This window comes from Micropterus dolomieu, linkage group LG23 (assembly GCF_021292245.1).
Source record: "Micropterus dolomieu isolate WLL.071019.BEF.003 ecotype Adirondacks linkage group LG23, ASM2129224v1, whole genome shotgun sequence".
In the NCBI taxonomy this organism is placed as follows: domain Eukaryota; kingdom Metazoa; phylum Chordata; class Actinopteri; order Centrarchiformes; family Centrarchidae; genus Micropterus; species Micropterus dolomieu.
The window spans coordinates 27835069-27853472 of NC_060172.1; the positions used below are offsets into that span (position 1 = coordinate 27835069).

The following is an 18404-nucleotide window of genomic DNA, read 5'->3' on the forward strand; positions in this document are numbered from 1 at the left end:
CACTGTAGCAACCCTTCCTCTCTTCCAATCTGTATTCTACGTGGGATTTCTACACGGAACTCCTACGAGAAAGGGTTAATGAATTCCTCACACAGATAGATATTGCCATGGAAACAGCTGCGTGACTGCTTGCAGCTTGTATACACACAGGAGGGGAAAAAACAATGGTGCCAAAGGTATTTTAAAATTCAGCGAGCAGAGGCTTTCCAGTGCACAGCTGCATTTAAGATATCTTTTATTTTATTTTTTTTTATTTATTTTTTTTAACAAGCACGGAGCCACAAAGAGTGAGTAGCCACCTTGCACCCTCACCTCAGGACTGCCTCCCTCTCTCTCTCTCTCTCTCTCTCTCTGCCTCTCTCCATCTTTGCAATTCAAAGGAATGTGATTGGCATTGGAGATACCTTTGCAATAGCCATGGAATTAATGCATTCAAAAAGGGGAGGTCTGGATGAGGTACATGGGAAATAATACTCTGCTCTGTCATTTCCTTTGCAATAACAAAGCACACACACACACACACACACACACACACACACACACACACACACACACACGCATACGTGCTTGAAAACAATTGTAGAAGAAAATAATTAATTCACAACATGAAACAGACCTTAGGCAATGTGCCTCGCGGTTGAGCTGAAAAAGAAGGAATAGGTTGAGGGCCGTGATGTTTCCTATGAAAATGTACGAATACACAAAAACACGCATGGCTGCACACAAAAACATACACACACACACTGTGCACATGTACATGCAATAATTATTTGTCCCTTAAGATTATATAATTCTGCCCATGTTTTGGTACAGAACACTATGTGCAGGTACGATAACCTAATCCATCTATACACAAAAACATGTTCTTTTCGTGCCATTAGCCATCCTCCCAATAGCGAGTCAATAGTCTCTCGCACTGCCCAAATGGACTTTTATGCTTGAGTCTGCAAATATGACTCTATAGGTTGGTTGCTGCAGCATTCACTGCTGGCACTCAGTTGCTGAAGCAAAATAACTGTGTTTAGATTCATAAATATTTTGAGATGCATTGAAAAGCTTTTAAGTGCATAGAGAGGAGTTGGCATAGTGATGCAAGGAACTGTAGGTGCGGCAAGCACAGAGCATGACGTGCTCTAAACAAACAAATAGAAGAGATAAATAAACAGGGAAAAGCAGAATCATTAAAAAACAGATAAGCCTATTTTGGTGACTTGCAGAAATCTACGTGGTATTTTGTCCATTTTGGACTAAAAGGTTCTCATTCACTTGAAGTTTTTTTTGTGCCTCCTCCAATCAAAACCAAGAGCAGGGAATTCTCCCAGGAACTGAACCACATTCCGTCAGCATGTGTCCCGTCCATTAAGCTGGATTTCGAGTGTGTAGTATGCTCCACTTTATCAGATACATACACCATATTATACAGCAACAACAACATTTTTCATGCTTTACATTAAAAGTAACACAGCCGTGTAATATAAAAGAGTTTTCAAGAATGTGTCAGTCAATTCTATCATTTTCATATTTGTTATTTTGAGTTGCTATGAATATTGTGGTTTGTGTATAGATTCTCAGCAGACAAGGGAATTTAATCCCCCCCTTTTTTTAAGTCTTTGGTGTTGCTTTTCATTTGTTCCCTGTCAGAATAACAACGCAATAAAAATGAAACATGAAAATAAATCTAAACAGATGAATACAATCACGCAAAGTGTTTTTACATTCACTTGAATTAAAGCTACTTTCAGAAATCAACATCGGCTATAATTAGTGAGGAAATGTCACAGGTTGGGGCTCACATGGGATCCGTCAATTCATAATTTGAGCGCAGACCAATAATCAGTTTTTGAGCCACATTCATCTAGGTTAATTAAAAAGACATGGACTTCAGCAATCCCCTCATCACACAGCAGGACGAAATGTGGTCAAGTATAATTACACAGCTGTAAGCAGATCATAATTGGATAATAATTTTTTTGTAATTCCTTTCGGGATCCAATCCTCCACTGGGAATTTTTAATTGATGAGATAGCTCACAGCTGCCAGAAGTGACAAGATTAGGTGACTATCATAGCTTATCACAGAGGCACAGAGAAGTAAGTCATAAAGCAAATTAGTGGGAGGCTCTGTGACTTTGTCAGGCAGGTATGGGAAGAGATATTATCTTATTTGCTAAATGAGCCATGGATGGACACTATCATTTTTTATAGCTAGACATTACACGCCGGGTTTATAAAGTGACATGCCGGCAAGACGTTAAAGGTGCTTTTTTTAGGCCTTTTCAGCCAGAAATTTTAATGTTTCTATTTGTGCTGACAGGACTACAATAAGGACAATACAATAAAGGAAAATACACTAAAGAATCCACAATAAACAATATTATTTGGTTCAGAGTTTTCTCTTAAAGGGAGTAATCTACTCTGCATATTAAGGATGTCATTCATGGCTACACAAGGAAGCACAAAAGTTACCTGCAATTTGAGGCCACGTATTAGGTAATCTAAGGATGCAAACTCAAATCAAGGAAATAAAAATTGAGGAAAGTAAGCATACTAAAGGAATAGTTGGAGGCATAAAGAGTAGAAACAGGAGGAAACAGCTACTGTAGCCTGGCTCTGTCCGAAGGTAATACCAGCACCTCTCCAGTTAATTAATCATTATGTTTTATCTGGCTTGTTTAATCCGTACAAAAAAAGTGTAAAGTCAAAATGTTATTTTTTTTGGGAGGGCTATATGCCAGACTAGTTCTTGGTCAGGCAGAATGACTTCTTTGTTGTCCTGTGGTTGTGAAGTTGCACACATGTCCTCCAAATTATGTAATTTGTCCACGTCCATTAAAGCAACACATATAAGTGTTAAGATCTAATGCCCCCTATCGACTGGCCGACATCATTTGCCTCCCAAAACTTTTACAAATCACTGTTGAAAAATAAATCAGTTTTATGATTTAACCACTCTAGGATAAAGGCATGTAGGAGATAAAGGTTTGGGTTAAAATAGTAACGGTTTGGATTTAAATGACTCATCTTCGTCATCATGGTGACAAACGTAAACACAAGGTTCAGAAATTATCGTGGTCACGCTTTAAAAAGCACTTCTGCTGACTGTCAGTCGGAAATGGAAATTGAACCGCAGTCTCAAGTCATGTTTTGTTGACCCGTCCATCTTCCTGACCTACATAGTATTTGTCATTCTGTAACATCGTAACTTGACTTCGTCCTTCGCCGCCGTCATAATTACTACAGTTGCTGTAGGGCCTTGTCACTTAAACTGCAACATATGTCATTCCAGCGCATTTGCTGAAACAATTTATGCTGTCGGTCTTCTTGGGAGGACAGTATGTGAGGTTGCCATGTAATGAGCGATAGGAAAATCACTGCTCCTGGCCAAGAAATACCACAACATTTTTGTCTTTCTTGTTTTGTTTTTTTTTGTTATCCCTGTTTCTAGTCTTTGTGATAAGCTAAGCTAACCTGCTACTGGTCGACGAGAGATGAGAATGGCATCAAGCTTTGCATCTAAATCTCTTCAAGCACTGAAAAATGTCTTCCAATTGAAGACCACACAACATAGAAGAACAATATCTCATCTCTCATCTCCTAATCTACCTATGGGGATACACCACCGCTACATCGCACAGGTAGTAGATCGTTGTGATATATTACAATATGTTGCATTTCTCTCATATCACTGACCTAGTGATTCAAAGAACTGATTTGTAATTTTTCAGAAAGCTTTGCTCCCGACTCTTATTGGGTGCAGTAACATTAAGAATAGTTCATAGAATTAAAAGTAGTATTTATTACTGTTGAATGTACTTCTGTACTTCAAATCTCAACGAAAATGCATGTGACAGAGTTAACAATCAGATTCTTTATTCGTCTTCTCCATGTTCATCCATGAAACAACTGCTATGATTAAGCATTTAGTGCCTCAGATGTCAGACTGACACAAAACCCTTTCTTTGATTGCATTAGGAAATTACAGGTTTACACAGCTTTAAACACTGCTGTGCCTCGTCTCACTGTCTTTCAGCAGGCAGAAGGCTCTCACCAATGTCGTCAGTTCACAAGTCTTAATCACCCACACCTCCAGAGTAATGACTAGCAGCTGTTGTGACTGACATAAAGTCACATTTTTAAGAATCCCTAATTATTTCTGAGACATGTGAGCCACCTGGGAGTGGAGCAGCAAAAAGAAAAGTCTAATGATTAGTTAATATACAGTAACACAAAACAAAGTCACACGGCACTATTTTTGGTTTGAGAACAAAATCTCTCTCCAGTCGGCTGCTCATTGCCCCGTCCTCCATCTTGAAGCAGGTGAAAATGGAAGTAAGCAGAAGGGCGGTCTTGTGATTCCATGAAGCTTCACTTCCAAAATAGTGAGGAAATCTCAGCACCCAGTGAGCGGAGTTGATTCACTTGTATTGATCAATAATCATATTAGCCCGCTGCAGATATTTTACAGTCATTTTGTGCGATGAGGCAGTAAAATCTTACTCATTACCCCTTAACAGTAATGTGGAGCTGTTATATCACAGATATTATTTAGCCTTATATTCGCTTTTGAATCAGCTCTGGTTGAATGCTGACCTTGAGCCTCTGTGTTATCACCACACCTCTATTAAATATGCATGTCAACTTTAGTTTTTACATTTATTATGTCACTATTAGGTGCTAAATGAGAAATCACAGTTTCAGGATAGTGCACTACAAACACAGCACACTATTTGTGTGCAACAACACTCCAAATCCTAAAATAAATAAAAATTCTGTGTTCTTTATTTGTTTTTTGTTTTGGACTTTTTAGTTCTTATGCTAAATTAAAAAGAGAATCAACAACAACAATGATACTATTTAAATGTTCTGTTGACACAATGCTTCTTGTGTCCGAAACCCAAATCATCCCAAAATGGCAAACTCTTTACTTTATCTACTTAATGATTCTGAATGGAATATATACTACTAAGACAGTCACGTTGTTGTATTATCTCTGTAAATAAGTCACATCTCGGGTTACAGTACAATCTTTACCTTCATATGCTTTTTTGTGGCCTTGCCATTGGTGCACCTCCACTGTTGGCTTGAAGACGTCAATGTGTCCCCTTTCAAATACAATTTCCTGATTTTGCCAGCAAGCTAACCCCATACTTGGATACTCCCAAGAACTTGGTTAAGGCAACATTATGTAGTATTTTTATCTTAAAATAACAGCTTCAAAATCACGTGAAGGTACACTGACTTGTAACTGGGTGGAAGGAGTCGCTGTCATTGCTGCTCCAGGCCTCCAATCTAACATTGGAATCCTGGTCAGGACATTTATCACAACAACGATGTCTTTACGGCACCAACATGACTCCTCAGCAAGTAAGCTATAAGAAGAAGCAAAAAGTATTTAATGTACAATGTAAGTTCTTGGGAAGAAGCTATCTCAGTGTTCTCAGTATGGATGTAATAGCAGAAGCTGCAATGAGACCAGGCTAGCGGCAAGCAAGAGGCTCCCAGACGTTGGTCAGAGCTCCGTGAAATTAAAGGCTGCAAGATAGATGCCGAGCTGGCTTTCTTTCTGTTAGTAGTTACTAGTGAGTAATATTGTATAAAATATGTTTTGTGTTGTTGTCCTTTTGGCTGTGTTAGCAAAGTTGTCAACTTGCTAGTTTTGGATCGTAGTGTAATTATAACGAATGCACGTGAATATTTATTTACGACAGCGGTGAATTACACTCTGAAACAGCAGGGGCGCCAAATCGCACAAAAAACCCCACATCTTACATAATGTTACTTTAAGCCTTCCTTGGCTGAAATTTTGATGAGATGGAGCCTCCCACAGAAACCATGCAGGCTAACTATTTGGCCCCCCCAAGGGCCAACCGTCTGGTAGCAGGAAAGCCCACGCTTCTGAGGAAGCCCTTTGTAACTCCTCAGCCACTCAGCTGGACAGATAAATTACCGTGCCCACTCACTCAGGGCCAGAACAATGAGCTTAGCTGCTGCACTCCAGACTTGCTGTTGTACATCATGTTACTGGCTGACCTGTTACTGAAGGCCAGTCACAGGAGAGGGCACCAAGCCCTGGATGGCCATTGTAGTCCAGAATCGGTTTAATGGAATAATTTCGAATGGGTGAAGGACTAGAAGAGACAGCGGCAGGCCACTGTTGCAGATGGCTTATGCATAATGACATAATATAAATTACCACCACCATCATGTCTTGTGGAGAACCATGGAGTCGAGAGTATTCAGCCAGGCCGTGTACAAAGTCAACAACAAATATAACTGTCGGAGGGCCATCGATCCAGGTTCCCTGATAAATGAATTGCTATAATAACCTGGTTGACTATCCTTAGCTGCACACATTGACTGGCGTTGCGAGTGTCCCTCACTTGAGAGCCCTCTGGGCCCTTTCTTGCTACCCATGGCTGCCCATCTGACTACCACAAACATGCATTACTAAACTAAACATTAAGGCCACTGCACACATTGCGACCTCAACAGCACAGGACATCACACACCCACTAAATCACCATCTTATCCTACTGCCCTCTGGGCGCAGGGACACAGCACTGAGGTGCAGGAGGACTCGATTTGGGAAAAGTCTGATCCCCTAAGCCATAACCGCCTTAAATAAAAGGCCTGCTGAACCAGCCTGAGAATGTAGTTGTTGTTTGTCAATGTATGTTGTCACTGTGTGCTGTTGGTGCTTGATGTGTACAGTGCTTTGAAAATGAATTTTCCAATGGGAACAAGTCTAAAGTCATTCATGATGGTTGATCCCGCATGTCAGAGATTCGCATCTGTACCAGCGTAAGAAAATCAAGTGCTAGCACACTTAGATTGGGTTTACAAACTTAAAACCCTTAAAACCCCACCTGATAATATATATTTATTTAACTATGTTATCTTTAGGGCTGTCCCCGACTAAGGATTTACATAGTCAAATTAGAATCGTCAAGTCCTGCCTATAGTTGACTGATAGTCGAATCGTGTGTTTTTTTGTGAGCTGCGAGCAGGGCGGGTGGGGAGTTACACACATTAGCTCCGCTTTAATCTTGAGAAGCTGCAGAGCTGCAGTCTCTTTTCATTCAACTTACACTGTAAATTTCCAGCTAAACTGAGGCGCGCTCTCTCTCGCCTGTCATTCACCGGTCTTGTGCAGAGTTTCACGTGCATTACTGCTGCCGACAACTACATGCACGGCGCAGTTCCTCTTGGGTCTATTTCAAGTAGCCGGCTATTTAAAAACGATAAAATATTCTTTATGTGGTTCATAAATTATCCGAAAGTCCCGTGAGGTGCGGACAACTCGGCACAACACCAGTGAACCTGGAGCTCCTTCTCTTCAGCAAGTTCTCATCTGCCAGTGCACACATACACGCTACGCTTACACATGCACACTGACGACCCAGGGTTAGGGTTTTGGATGTATTTACGCACTTCAAAAACATTTATTGAAAGTTTTATTCTTTTTACATATTTATTTACAGTATTAAACATTGAAATGTATATTGTAATAGGCTGTATATAAACTTATTGGGAGAAAACTGGTAGTTCTATGCAAAATCAGACATTGAGCACCCCCATATCGCCAAAATGGCATGATCCTTGTTTCACTGCGAAGCTTCAACTGTGAGATTGACAGTCGAATCAGGCTCCGCCCACTGAAGCATTGAATCTTCGACTATTCGGGGTCAGCCCTAATTATCTTTATTGTATTCATTGGATTTCTCTTGACTTGCACATGTTGCCAAACCCTTTAACCTTACAGGATGACTGGTTACCAAAATGCTATGCAATCAATAAATTGTTAGATCATTAAGAATAGTCAATATATTGTAAGATTTATTCACAAGCTTACTTATAACTGAGCAATTAGTCTGAATTGAATCATCAGAAAAATGTTCCCTCTATTGTTTGAGATTTCTCCTTCTAAAAAACATCTTATAACTGAAGACCACACAACGTAGATGCCATCACGACACCATTATGATAGGATGAGAGGCCTTTAAGGCATCCGCGCCCAGGCCCATCATCTCATAAGCTATCTATGGGGATACACCGGCACTATCTTAAATAACACCGGTAGTAGATTGCTGTGATGTATTACAATAGGTTGCATCCCTCTAATTTTTCAGCCGTGTGATCCCATCAGTAGCAGGAATGGCATACGTGTCATTTTCAAAAAGGAAATCCCCCCTGCTGGAGAAAAAGGAGATCAGAATAGTTTTCCTGGCAGAAATACAGAGCAGGGTTTACAGCTAATATATTTAGTGCCAAAAAATATTTTGTCTGGATTTTTGAATCCTTATATTCAAATACAAAAAAGATTTAGACAGACTCAAATCTTTGTAACATGACATGAGGTGCACGGGTGACAGCAGATGCCTCCTTCACACACTGTGCCTATATATATTATTTGGGAGTGTTGCACTGTATGTCTTGCTTAAACACATTACAAGAAGAGATAAGTTAACTGGCCACCACATTTGGTCATGTACTGTCAATAGATAGCCTGAGAACCAGACAAATCTGAAAGCTCACGTTTTGTTCGCTCTGGCAGATGCGTCTGGCCTCCCTCAGACAGATTTCCACCTGTCCTGGATTAGGTCTGGCCAGTCACAACCGTTTAACTAATAATTGGCGGGTTTGAAACGATGACTGACAAAGGAGCGCTGAACCTTTTCGTTAAAACCAAGATGCCTGCCACTGATAAACAAACTAGACTGTATATTTCAGAAGAACAGCTGCACTTAAAGCTTTTGTTGCTAAGAAAGATGCGTTTGCTGTACTTCCAACAGGATTTGGTAAGTACAATTTACCAACTAGGCTACATCACACGTGATGGTCACTCATATCCCAGAAGTGAAGAATTTACAACTAGGTGCCCTCTCCTACAGTAGTCCTACTAGCAGAGAGGATACTGCAACCTTGAGTTGTCTTGCAGTTGAATAAAGTATGGAAATGACGATCTCTGTCCATCTACTCCAAAAACATTGCCACTGTTGTTTCACAGGCTGTCTCCTGTGGTATTGCTGAAGGCCATTGAGGCCCACTCTCACTATCATCCATTATCCAGCCTGGACTGTGTTTGTATGTAGTCTATACACCCTCATAACATATTCAGTCACTGTAATGTGCCTTTGCTCTTGCCAATGCACTCGTCAATAACAATCTAGTCTAGTGTTGTAAAAATACAACAGTGTTTCTTGAAATCAAGTAATAGTAGTAGTAGTCAGATGAGTCTGTACAGATATGCTGTTTTACACATGACCCAAAAACTTAATTTCCTGTTTAGAAGGTATAATGTTTACTCCAAATTCTTAGCTTAGTTGTAATCACATGAACATCTGAGGCTGATGTGGAGTTTGCAAGAATTTGGTCAATAAAGTACTGAACTTCATGGTGGCGCTAAAAGAAAAGTCTGGGGCTCACCAGTTATTAGAATTCATTTTCTGGCTACCATGAATGTCAGTCAGTCTCGACCAAAGTGGGGGACTGACCGACAGACTGACATTGCCATCCATAGTAACAACAAGTAGCATAAATTCACTATACAGTGTACCTACCTCTTGTCATTTATTTAACATTGCTCATATACACAGTGTGACTGGATGGCATCGATAATTTAGATCACTACACTGGCCAAACGGCTAAAGCACATCATCTGGCTCATCAAATCACAATCCAAGCATCCAGAGCCACCACTTAATCTATCCTGGCAGAACTGGAAGATAGAAATTGCAGTGAAACAACTGAGGCCAGCATTGTCTGCCCATTTGACACTATGCTAACTATGCCAAGAGCTAACATGTTTGACACCAACATATGTATAGTATTACTGGCATATTGCCACTTTCAATTCAATTGTTGACACTTTTTTTTATAGATTTCTTACTGTCTTCCCTCTCTATTTGTCTGCATAGATAATGATTGGGATGTTATCACTTTGCAGCTATTGCCCTTAAGAGAATCATAGCATTACTTTGAAATAGACTAAATATATTCACACTGATACAGACACTGTGTGTCACTATAGAGTTTATAACTTGTTACCGATGACAATTTAAATAAAATAGCAATATGTTGACTACTTTTATATTTGTAGAAGTTTCAAAATGAGGACTCACATCAGATACAACTGTATTGTTCAAGCCTCAATTGCCTCACTGACTGCGATGAGATCAATATAGATAAAGTGGATAAGGGCGAGGCTGGATATTGAATATGTCCCTTCTTTTCCTTACAAACCACATCCTTGATTTAGTAATGTTTTTAATGACAATAATACACTTGTAAATTATTATTCAGAAAGACACAACATATATAGAGTATATCATTATTTTATTCTATTTGACTTATTTTACATTTATCTTAAACGTGTATTTTGGTCTTTTCAATGTTTTCTTGCTTGTATTGTTGTCTTTTGGGTATTGTATTGTTGTCTTTGCACTTGTTGAAGCACTTTGTAATTTGTTTTTGAAAAGTGCTCTACAAATAAAGATTATTATATTATTATTATCATCATCTGCATAGAAAGGAATATCAATTACACATTGTATGCTATAAGAATAACAATATATTTACAAAAGTACTTTGATGAAGCATTATGATGGAGTAGCTATCAGTGCAGGTAAAGACTGAGCACAGAATCTGGACCAGTAGCTTGGATAAGAGTAAATTTAGTTCTAGGGTGTTTACAAAACCACACATACCATACACATTTATTTCATAAATAGTATTTCCTTTGTGGTTATGTCTGCATGACTTTGGGTGTAACACATCCCTTTGAAAGGTGTGTATAAATCAAGCGGGAACCTCTGGGTCTAAATTCTGAAGCCAAGCGGAAGTAACTTAAACCTTCATTCTAACAAACAGCCAGCAGGGGGCGACTCCTCTTATTGCAAAAAGAAGTCCTGTTCCATTAGAAATAATGGTAAAATGACTCTACTTCTCATCTGACTTATTCCCTCAGTAAACACTTTCATAATGAGTTTATGGTCTCTTGCGATAGCTTCAAGTCTTCTTCACGACAGCACAATGTTCATTTAATAAATTACAGTCCCATTTAGAGGAAAATAAACAATAAAGCAGGGGATGCTTTAGGGCGGGACTACCCTGTGATTGATAAGCTGCTACCATGGCGACCGGTCAGTTAGGCTAGAGTGACTCGTATCCATGGCACTGTGTAAATTTAACCAGCGCTGTTGAACAAGCTTATTATTAGGAGTTGGCTGTTCATTTTCCCGGTAAGTACGTTTTGTTTAAAGCCTGGTTTTAGCTAGCTAAAATTAGGATCCCAGTAAAAATTAAAATCACAGTTATCACAAGTGAATTATAGCAGCAGCTAGCTAACCAAGCTTGCTAGTGCCACCATCTCATCCAAATATGGTCACGTCTAGTGCCGCTGGTTGCAAAAAAATCAACATGGCGGTGCCCCAATGGCCAAACTCGAGGCTTCAAAACGGCAGTCCAAAACCAATGGGTGACGTCACCGTGACTACATCCGCTTCTTTTATACAGACCCCTTATATTAAAATAAACACTAAACTCGATCTATTATTCAGCTTTCCTGGCACAATCAGAATCAACCTTTTTCTTTTCTCTGCATTAATTTACTCAGGGTAGGTTGGCTACGATTGCCCAGTGTCATACAGTCACACACAGTCGCACAGTCAGGATCTAATGCATTGGGCACCAGGCATCGCCACTGGAGCAACTTGGGGTTAAATGCCTTGCTTGAGGGCACCACATTGGGTGACTTGTGAGACATTTCCAAAGGCATCACTACAGAGGTATGAATGCATAAGTGTGTTCTCCTATGTTTAGAATATATTTTATTATCTGTTATATCTGACATTTGTTTTCATTCATACTAATCTTCCTTGAGGCACCCATTTTTCCTACGATCGTGTAGACTTTGTTCTGGCCCTAGTGATCCAAATCACACAGACTCCCAACAGTAACAGCTGCGGAGAGTCCACTCTAGGGGAAAGAAGGTTTGTGTGTGTGTGTGTGTGCGCGTCTAAATGTCTGTGAGCATGTGCTTGCAGTTTGTGTGGAGTGGTTCAGCCAAGGGACCGGAGCCATCTCAAAGCAGCTGTGCTACTCTTTTAGAGAGGTGGCGTCACATAAATGGGAACAAATTAATCAGGTATAAGCAGCACATACTGTATTGGTTTGAAAAATGTAAACCCAGTAGTAGTAAATGCATAAAATGATTAAAAAATAAATAAATTAAATTTATACAGATACAGCAAGCATCCGACTCAATCAGCTGTTAAATGATTTATGCCATAATTGTGCTTACAGTGCATATACTATAATCACAGTCAATATTACAAATAAGCACGACTGACTGACTTGCTTTCTCTCTCTCTCTCTCTCTCTCTGAGATGGTCAGTGTTGAATTAAGTGCACTTGAAGCCTGATTATGCATTCTTCCGTAATGCAGCCTTCAGTGGCCTCTAATTTAGAAACAAAATCTTTCTGCTTTACTTGATATATATGGACTCCCATATAGATGATTCACCTCGCATTCCAAAAGGCACAGAGCTGTGAACTCACGGGCAGGTCCTACTGGGTCAGAGTTTGGACAGCCACATTTCTCCTGGCAGGCCATGCTTTCACACTAAACCAACCCAGAAAGCAGCGGTCGTTACTGCAGGCAAACCAAGCCATTCTCTTGTGGTGTCAAACCAAATGTAAACTAATCTGTCAACCTAAATGTGCACAGCTCAGTATTCTGCATGTCTAAGAGACCCGAGGGAAGAAACTCATATACTGTACAGTATCAACAAGAACAGAGCCAACTAAAGGGCCTGGAAAGCAAATGGATTGTGCAGCATTGGAGACAATAGAGAATCAGAGATTTGGAGGAAATTTTCAAAGTGCGGGTTGTGGCTTTGGGGAAAGTATGGGGAAATATCAGATTTTGATCATTTTAGTCAACCAGATTGAACATTAAAATGTGTATTATGCTGCAGCATTTCTTTATTCATGTCTTATTTGCCATGACACAACAACAGCACTGTGAGGATTATATTGTCATCGAGTAATTGCATTTAGACACTTACGTGGCCTACTTCTCTCCTTTTTTAAATATTTTTTGAGATGTGTGAAGTATGGCCAGCATTACCTGTCCCATGGGGATTGTATGATTATTTGTGTGTGAAGATTCAGTGTAGGTGTGTAAAATGTGGCACATTTGTGCCTCCTGATCTCATCTGACAGAGTTGGGGGAAAATAGTGGTGACAAAACAGTGTTGATTTGTGCAGATGTGGACTGTCCCATGGGAGTTCTTTTGCACACGCGCTTCATTGATTTCCCAACTGAGGGTAACCATGAAACTAGAGGTCACAGCCCAGTGCCCTTGCACAGATCTTCACCCTTTTGGGGAAATAGCATGTACACACTGAGCAGGCGAGTGTAATATCACATTGTCCACCCATGTCACCACTCATGTCTAATGGTCTCCTGTATTAGTGTATGAACGGCTTTTAAGATAAGGACAATTCCGAATCGCTAGATAGACAAATGTTACCCTAATAAGTAACCCTTGACATCCTCTGGTTAGTCCAGTAAGGCTATTGGTTCTTTTCACTAATGTTTTCAAGAACATTAGAAGCCACATCATTTGTCCTGCACTGTCAGCCCAGAAGTGGCGTGCAACTCTCACTGCACATTTGTCATGCCATTACTGCTGGGATAGCAAGCAAGACCAAGGAATGAAAAAGAGGAAAACATATAATTTTAATGGCATTTGGAATTGATTTTAGTTGTCAATGCCAAAACCCCAAGTACTGTTCATTGGACCAGTCGTTTAATATCACGGCATATTCCATCAATGTCATTTCTCTGTTCAAAATCATCAATCTGTTTGTCATGTTGCATTTTTCTCCATTCAGCATTTTCGTTTCATTCCTCAAATACTGTATGTGCAAAGGCAAAATTACATAATCTGTTTGAAATTGATCTCTACTCCATAATGTAGCAGTTAATAAATGTAGCAATTTCTTGAACTTTTATTATCATTTCTGTTTGGATGAAACAGTAAACCGCTGACGTGCCTGCTTGTCCTGCCATTGTAAGTGCTCTTGTACAATCAGAACCTGAAAGACAGGACTGATTTATGAATCCACCTCCTTCTGCCCAGAATTATTGATAGACCACTCGTCACACTGCATCTCATTGCCAGTATTGATTGTGCTGTATTTCAGGGTGGGGGGCTGTGACCTTAGATACTGTCGCGGCTCGCCTGATTGTCACTCACTTCAAGTCAAGTATCACAAGCAGCCCTCGGACAACCCATAATAACAGCATAAGATCACTCCTTCTGTTTTTCAAGTAGAGTACTCTGTTGAATTATCAAATGTGTACTCTGGTCTTATACCTTCTCTTCAACTGATTGTAAAAAGTTACAAATAGGGATGGCTCGCAATGTATCTATATATAAATGCACTACAAATAATAAACCCACAATGCAGAGGACAAAAGTAACAGCTGCAAATAAATAACTCTTGTTATGATCAAAAATAGACCATAAGGACATGTGCAGCTACAATAAACTATTCTCACAAATGAAATTAGCTGTGAAATCCAAACAGACTCAGCTGGGTCGACCTCAAGATATACTGCCAGAGATTCACCCAGAGACAGAGCTGATGGAAAAAATATAAATCAGCACCTATAGTCCGTGTTATATATTGCAGTCTGTATGCACTCTAATCACACATAAATACACCCATAAATAAATGCCCGTGTGTTGGTGTGTGTGTGCAGCGGTGTCCATGTGTTTTGCATAATGAAACCTGCTCGGGATATCGCAGGTTTGGGCTATTTGTGGCTCCGTTTATGTTTGTGTTGGCATGCGTAGGACAGCTCTGGAAGTGTGACAGGTGAAGCCTCCACCTGGCCCCGCTAGGTCCACCTGCTCCCGCGCTGGCAGGTGACGCAGAGGGGGCCGACTGTTGCCATAGGGAACGGGCGGACCAGTGAAAGGATTTCTTTTAGGGGCAATCTGGAGGACCATGGGTGAGCACTTAGTTCCTCAGGGCTACTGGCATCTGTCGGCACTTGTGGACTGGCACAAAAGGCAACACATAATTAACTTCATTATCTCACCTTGCATTGTTAGTCTGGGTGCTAGCATATTCTTTTATCCTTTAATAGTGTGCAGGCTGTATTAAATATGAGCATGTGCATCAGTCTGCTGTTCGCCTCCGTGGTATAATTCTGTCCTCTGCTTATGTTTCATTGGAGCGCCTCCTCAGAAGCCCCCACCCCCCTTCATGTTGGTACCATTATAGCTCCTATGACTGTCTGTACTTCTCTATGTGTTTTTGTGCACCTAATGCCACTGAGCACAGAAGCTTTCACTGACAGCATGTTTGTGCTGCCTGGCCACGTGACTAGAATTGTTGTATTGAATGCATGTCCTGTTTCTCAAACAGACAGTGAGCTACAGTGGTTGAAAATATTTTGATGAAGAGATGACTAATGGCTGGGAAATCCATGATGGAATAATGCAGATACTGGTTTGTTTGCACTGCCTAATTAAGTGCACACAGTGACAGGATTTCAGATGGCATCTTGAATTTATTTGAGTTGGACTAAACAATTCAAACTGAATTTTGATTCAGAATATACAGCTCTAAGTAGAAAAGAAATTCTTCTACCAAAGGATCTGATATTCAACTATATTTTATTTCCAGGTGCATATGGCGTATAAAAAGCATACTGAATTTAAGAGTGGTAAATGTCCTCTACTAATCAAATCATAAACAAGGCCAGTAGTACAGCATGTGTTTCAAAAGAGGGTGCCATACTGCAGTTATTGACTGGGCTGGATGCCAGTAAATTTGCATTTCTCAGCAGGATCCAGTACAGGGGGGAAAAAATGGGGAAACCCCCTTGAACTGAACAAAGCCCACAGAGGTTTTCGGTCTCATGAAAGTAGGCCTCACAGTGGTAGCAAAACGAATGGCATCCAAACTGTGTCTCATGAGTGAGGCGTGGGTTAGTACAGAATTACTCTACAACAGCACGCCCATTGGTTCAGAGAGGAAAAGACAGCTCAATCCGCTTGTGGGGGGAGGGGGCTGGTGAGGGGTGGACGCCGTGGAGGGACGAGGATCCAGGAGAGGAAGCATGCATGGGAAAAAGACCTCCATTGAGCGTGTGGAGACGAAACGCCGTAAAATATGGACCTGAACAAATCTGATAATAAGATAAGAGCAACAAAGGCATATAACACAGAAGGAAAGGCTATATTAAACGATGATGGCTTGCAATATAGTTGCCATGGAGATGAACAAGTCTCCCAAGCCTCGTCATTTCTCTGACTCCTCCCGTGAATGCTGGGATAAAAATAGACACGGTCTGAGAACAAAGAGCTATTTAAAAAAAAAAAAAAAGAAGAAGAAAAAAAGACAAGATGAGTGAGGAAGTAAGGTTGTGGAAAAACTGGGACATGTGTGTAGAAGTGTATGTGTGTGTCTGTATCTGTGTGTTTGATTGGTGAATGAAATGGTCTGAAGCAAACACGCTTCTCTGTCAAATGGTGGAGCAGAGTGACAGACATAACCTGCTTGTCTGGGCAAGGAAATCCCATCATTACCATTAAACCGGCAGAGCAACACTAACCACAACAACCACATAAACACTGCTAGTACGTCATTCGTCTTCCTCCGTCTCTGTTGTCTTCCTCTTGTCTTATTCGCATTCTTATTAATTGTATTATTATTATCATCATCATCTGTAGTAGTGGTATTAAAATTATTCAAGATGTGTGTGTATTGTGTGTATTATCCATTCTTATCCAAAGAATTATTTTATCTGTTTCCTTGTTTTATTATTTTTCCTTCATTGTCAAATCCACATTTTGATTCTACATTTTGCTATGTTGCTGCTCTGTTAAATGTGTGAAGTATTAAGAAAGTTATGTTCAACAGGTGGAGCTGATTATTTTATTTATTTGTTTAAAATAACTTTAATTTAGCCTCTGAACCCTTCACGTTGCATTAGATATGACCATATATCACCATGTCCCAATTCTATGCTAGATATACATACAGATGCTTAGCAGGTTTTGAGTCTGCAGCAGTGACAGACTCAGGCTGTTTGAGGGTCAGGGGCGAAGAAAAAAAAAAAAGGCCACCAGCTGTTTGTGATGGGGCACCAGCACGCAGAAAGAAAATAAAAAACACGGCATTTTCAACTATAGAGGCATCATGATGGCTCATTGTCTCACATGTAGGAGCGTGTGGAGGCCAACTCATTTCCCAGCATGTAAGGCAGCCTATATAGCACTGTACTGCTTTTTCTTCACTGGACAGGCACCCATTAGTACATTTCATCACATTTTCTCCACTGAAAGGGCACCCTGGAGGGCACTTTATCATGGTTTATCTCCCATAGGGGCATCCAAGAGGGTACCTGTGGTGTTTACAAAAGAGAAGTTACAAAATAAAGTATACTGAAACCAGACTGAGATTGAGAATTTGGTCAATGTTGGAGTGTGCTGCTGATGCACACTATCTTCACTATTCGCCCATAAAAGGAAATGGAGGAGTTGCTACTAACAATGGTAAAATAAAAAATAAAAAAAAAAGCATGATGTGTGGTCGGTGTTGAAAAAGCAAAAAAATCTTGAAAGCAAAAAACTGTATTAAATCTTATTTGTTTTCTACTTAGTGAAGTTTGATTTGCAGCACTTTTCACACAATTTGATTGACAAGTATTGTATCATTTTCTCTTAGTATAAAATAATAATAAATTGAAATGGTAAAGTATGTTTATATCTTTGTATACTAATTGTTAAAACCTCACACTATGACGATAATGCTCCTCACAGTTGCCCCACTGTAGCGCTGAAATCCGACAACTAGACCAGGGAGTAGTAGACCACTAGTTCAAATCCCTTGGTAGATATACAGAATACGTACTGTAGCTGTTACGTGTTCATGTGCATTGTGGGGAAAAACCTGCTGGTATAAACTGGTTGAAGAGTACTTAACGCCCCCTGAATATTGTTTTTGCTGACCTTCAGTGGTTTAACTTCTCACCTTGCTGCAGTGACGTACAGGTGGACTGAAGGCCGCTGTGACATCACCGTTGGGTGGAGTTACAGGTGCAACATGGCAGACTTTTACCCTTTAAAATGCAGCGCAAACTGAAATCTTTCTTTGGTTCATACTTCAGAAGTGACTCCTATACATGAACCATATACAGGCCAAAGTGACCCAAATCTGATGACAGTGTGAACAGCCCAAGTCACATGGAATCTGATCTTTTCCAGTTCGGATTTGGGCCACTTTCATATGTGGTCCAAATCAGATACAAGTCGGATTTGTTTTAAATATGACCTCAGTCTGGACAGTCAGATTGGAATTCATACAAGGGACTGTGAGGTC

The 18404-nt window shown here is 40.2% G+C and overlaps 1 protein-coding gene across 1 annotated transcript in view; it reads left to right on the forward strand.

Moving 5' to 3' along the window:
* The first annotated feature begins 11187 nt into the window (after window positions 1-11187).
* The window catches only part of LOC123963692 (gamma-aminobutyric acid receptor subunit alpha-3-like), a 129814-nt gene continuing 122597 nt past the window's right edge, over window positions 11188-18404 (forward strand). The window contains exons 1-2 of the mRNA XM_046040708.1: window positions 11188-11239; window positions 11614-11785. Coding sequence (XP_045896664.1) covers window positions 11721-11785 — 65 coding nt within the window. The 5' untranslated portion in view covers window positions 11188-11239; window positions 11614-11720. The remainder of the gene's footprint in view (window positions 11240-11613; window positions 11786-18404) is intronic.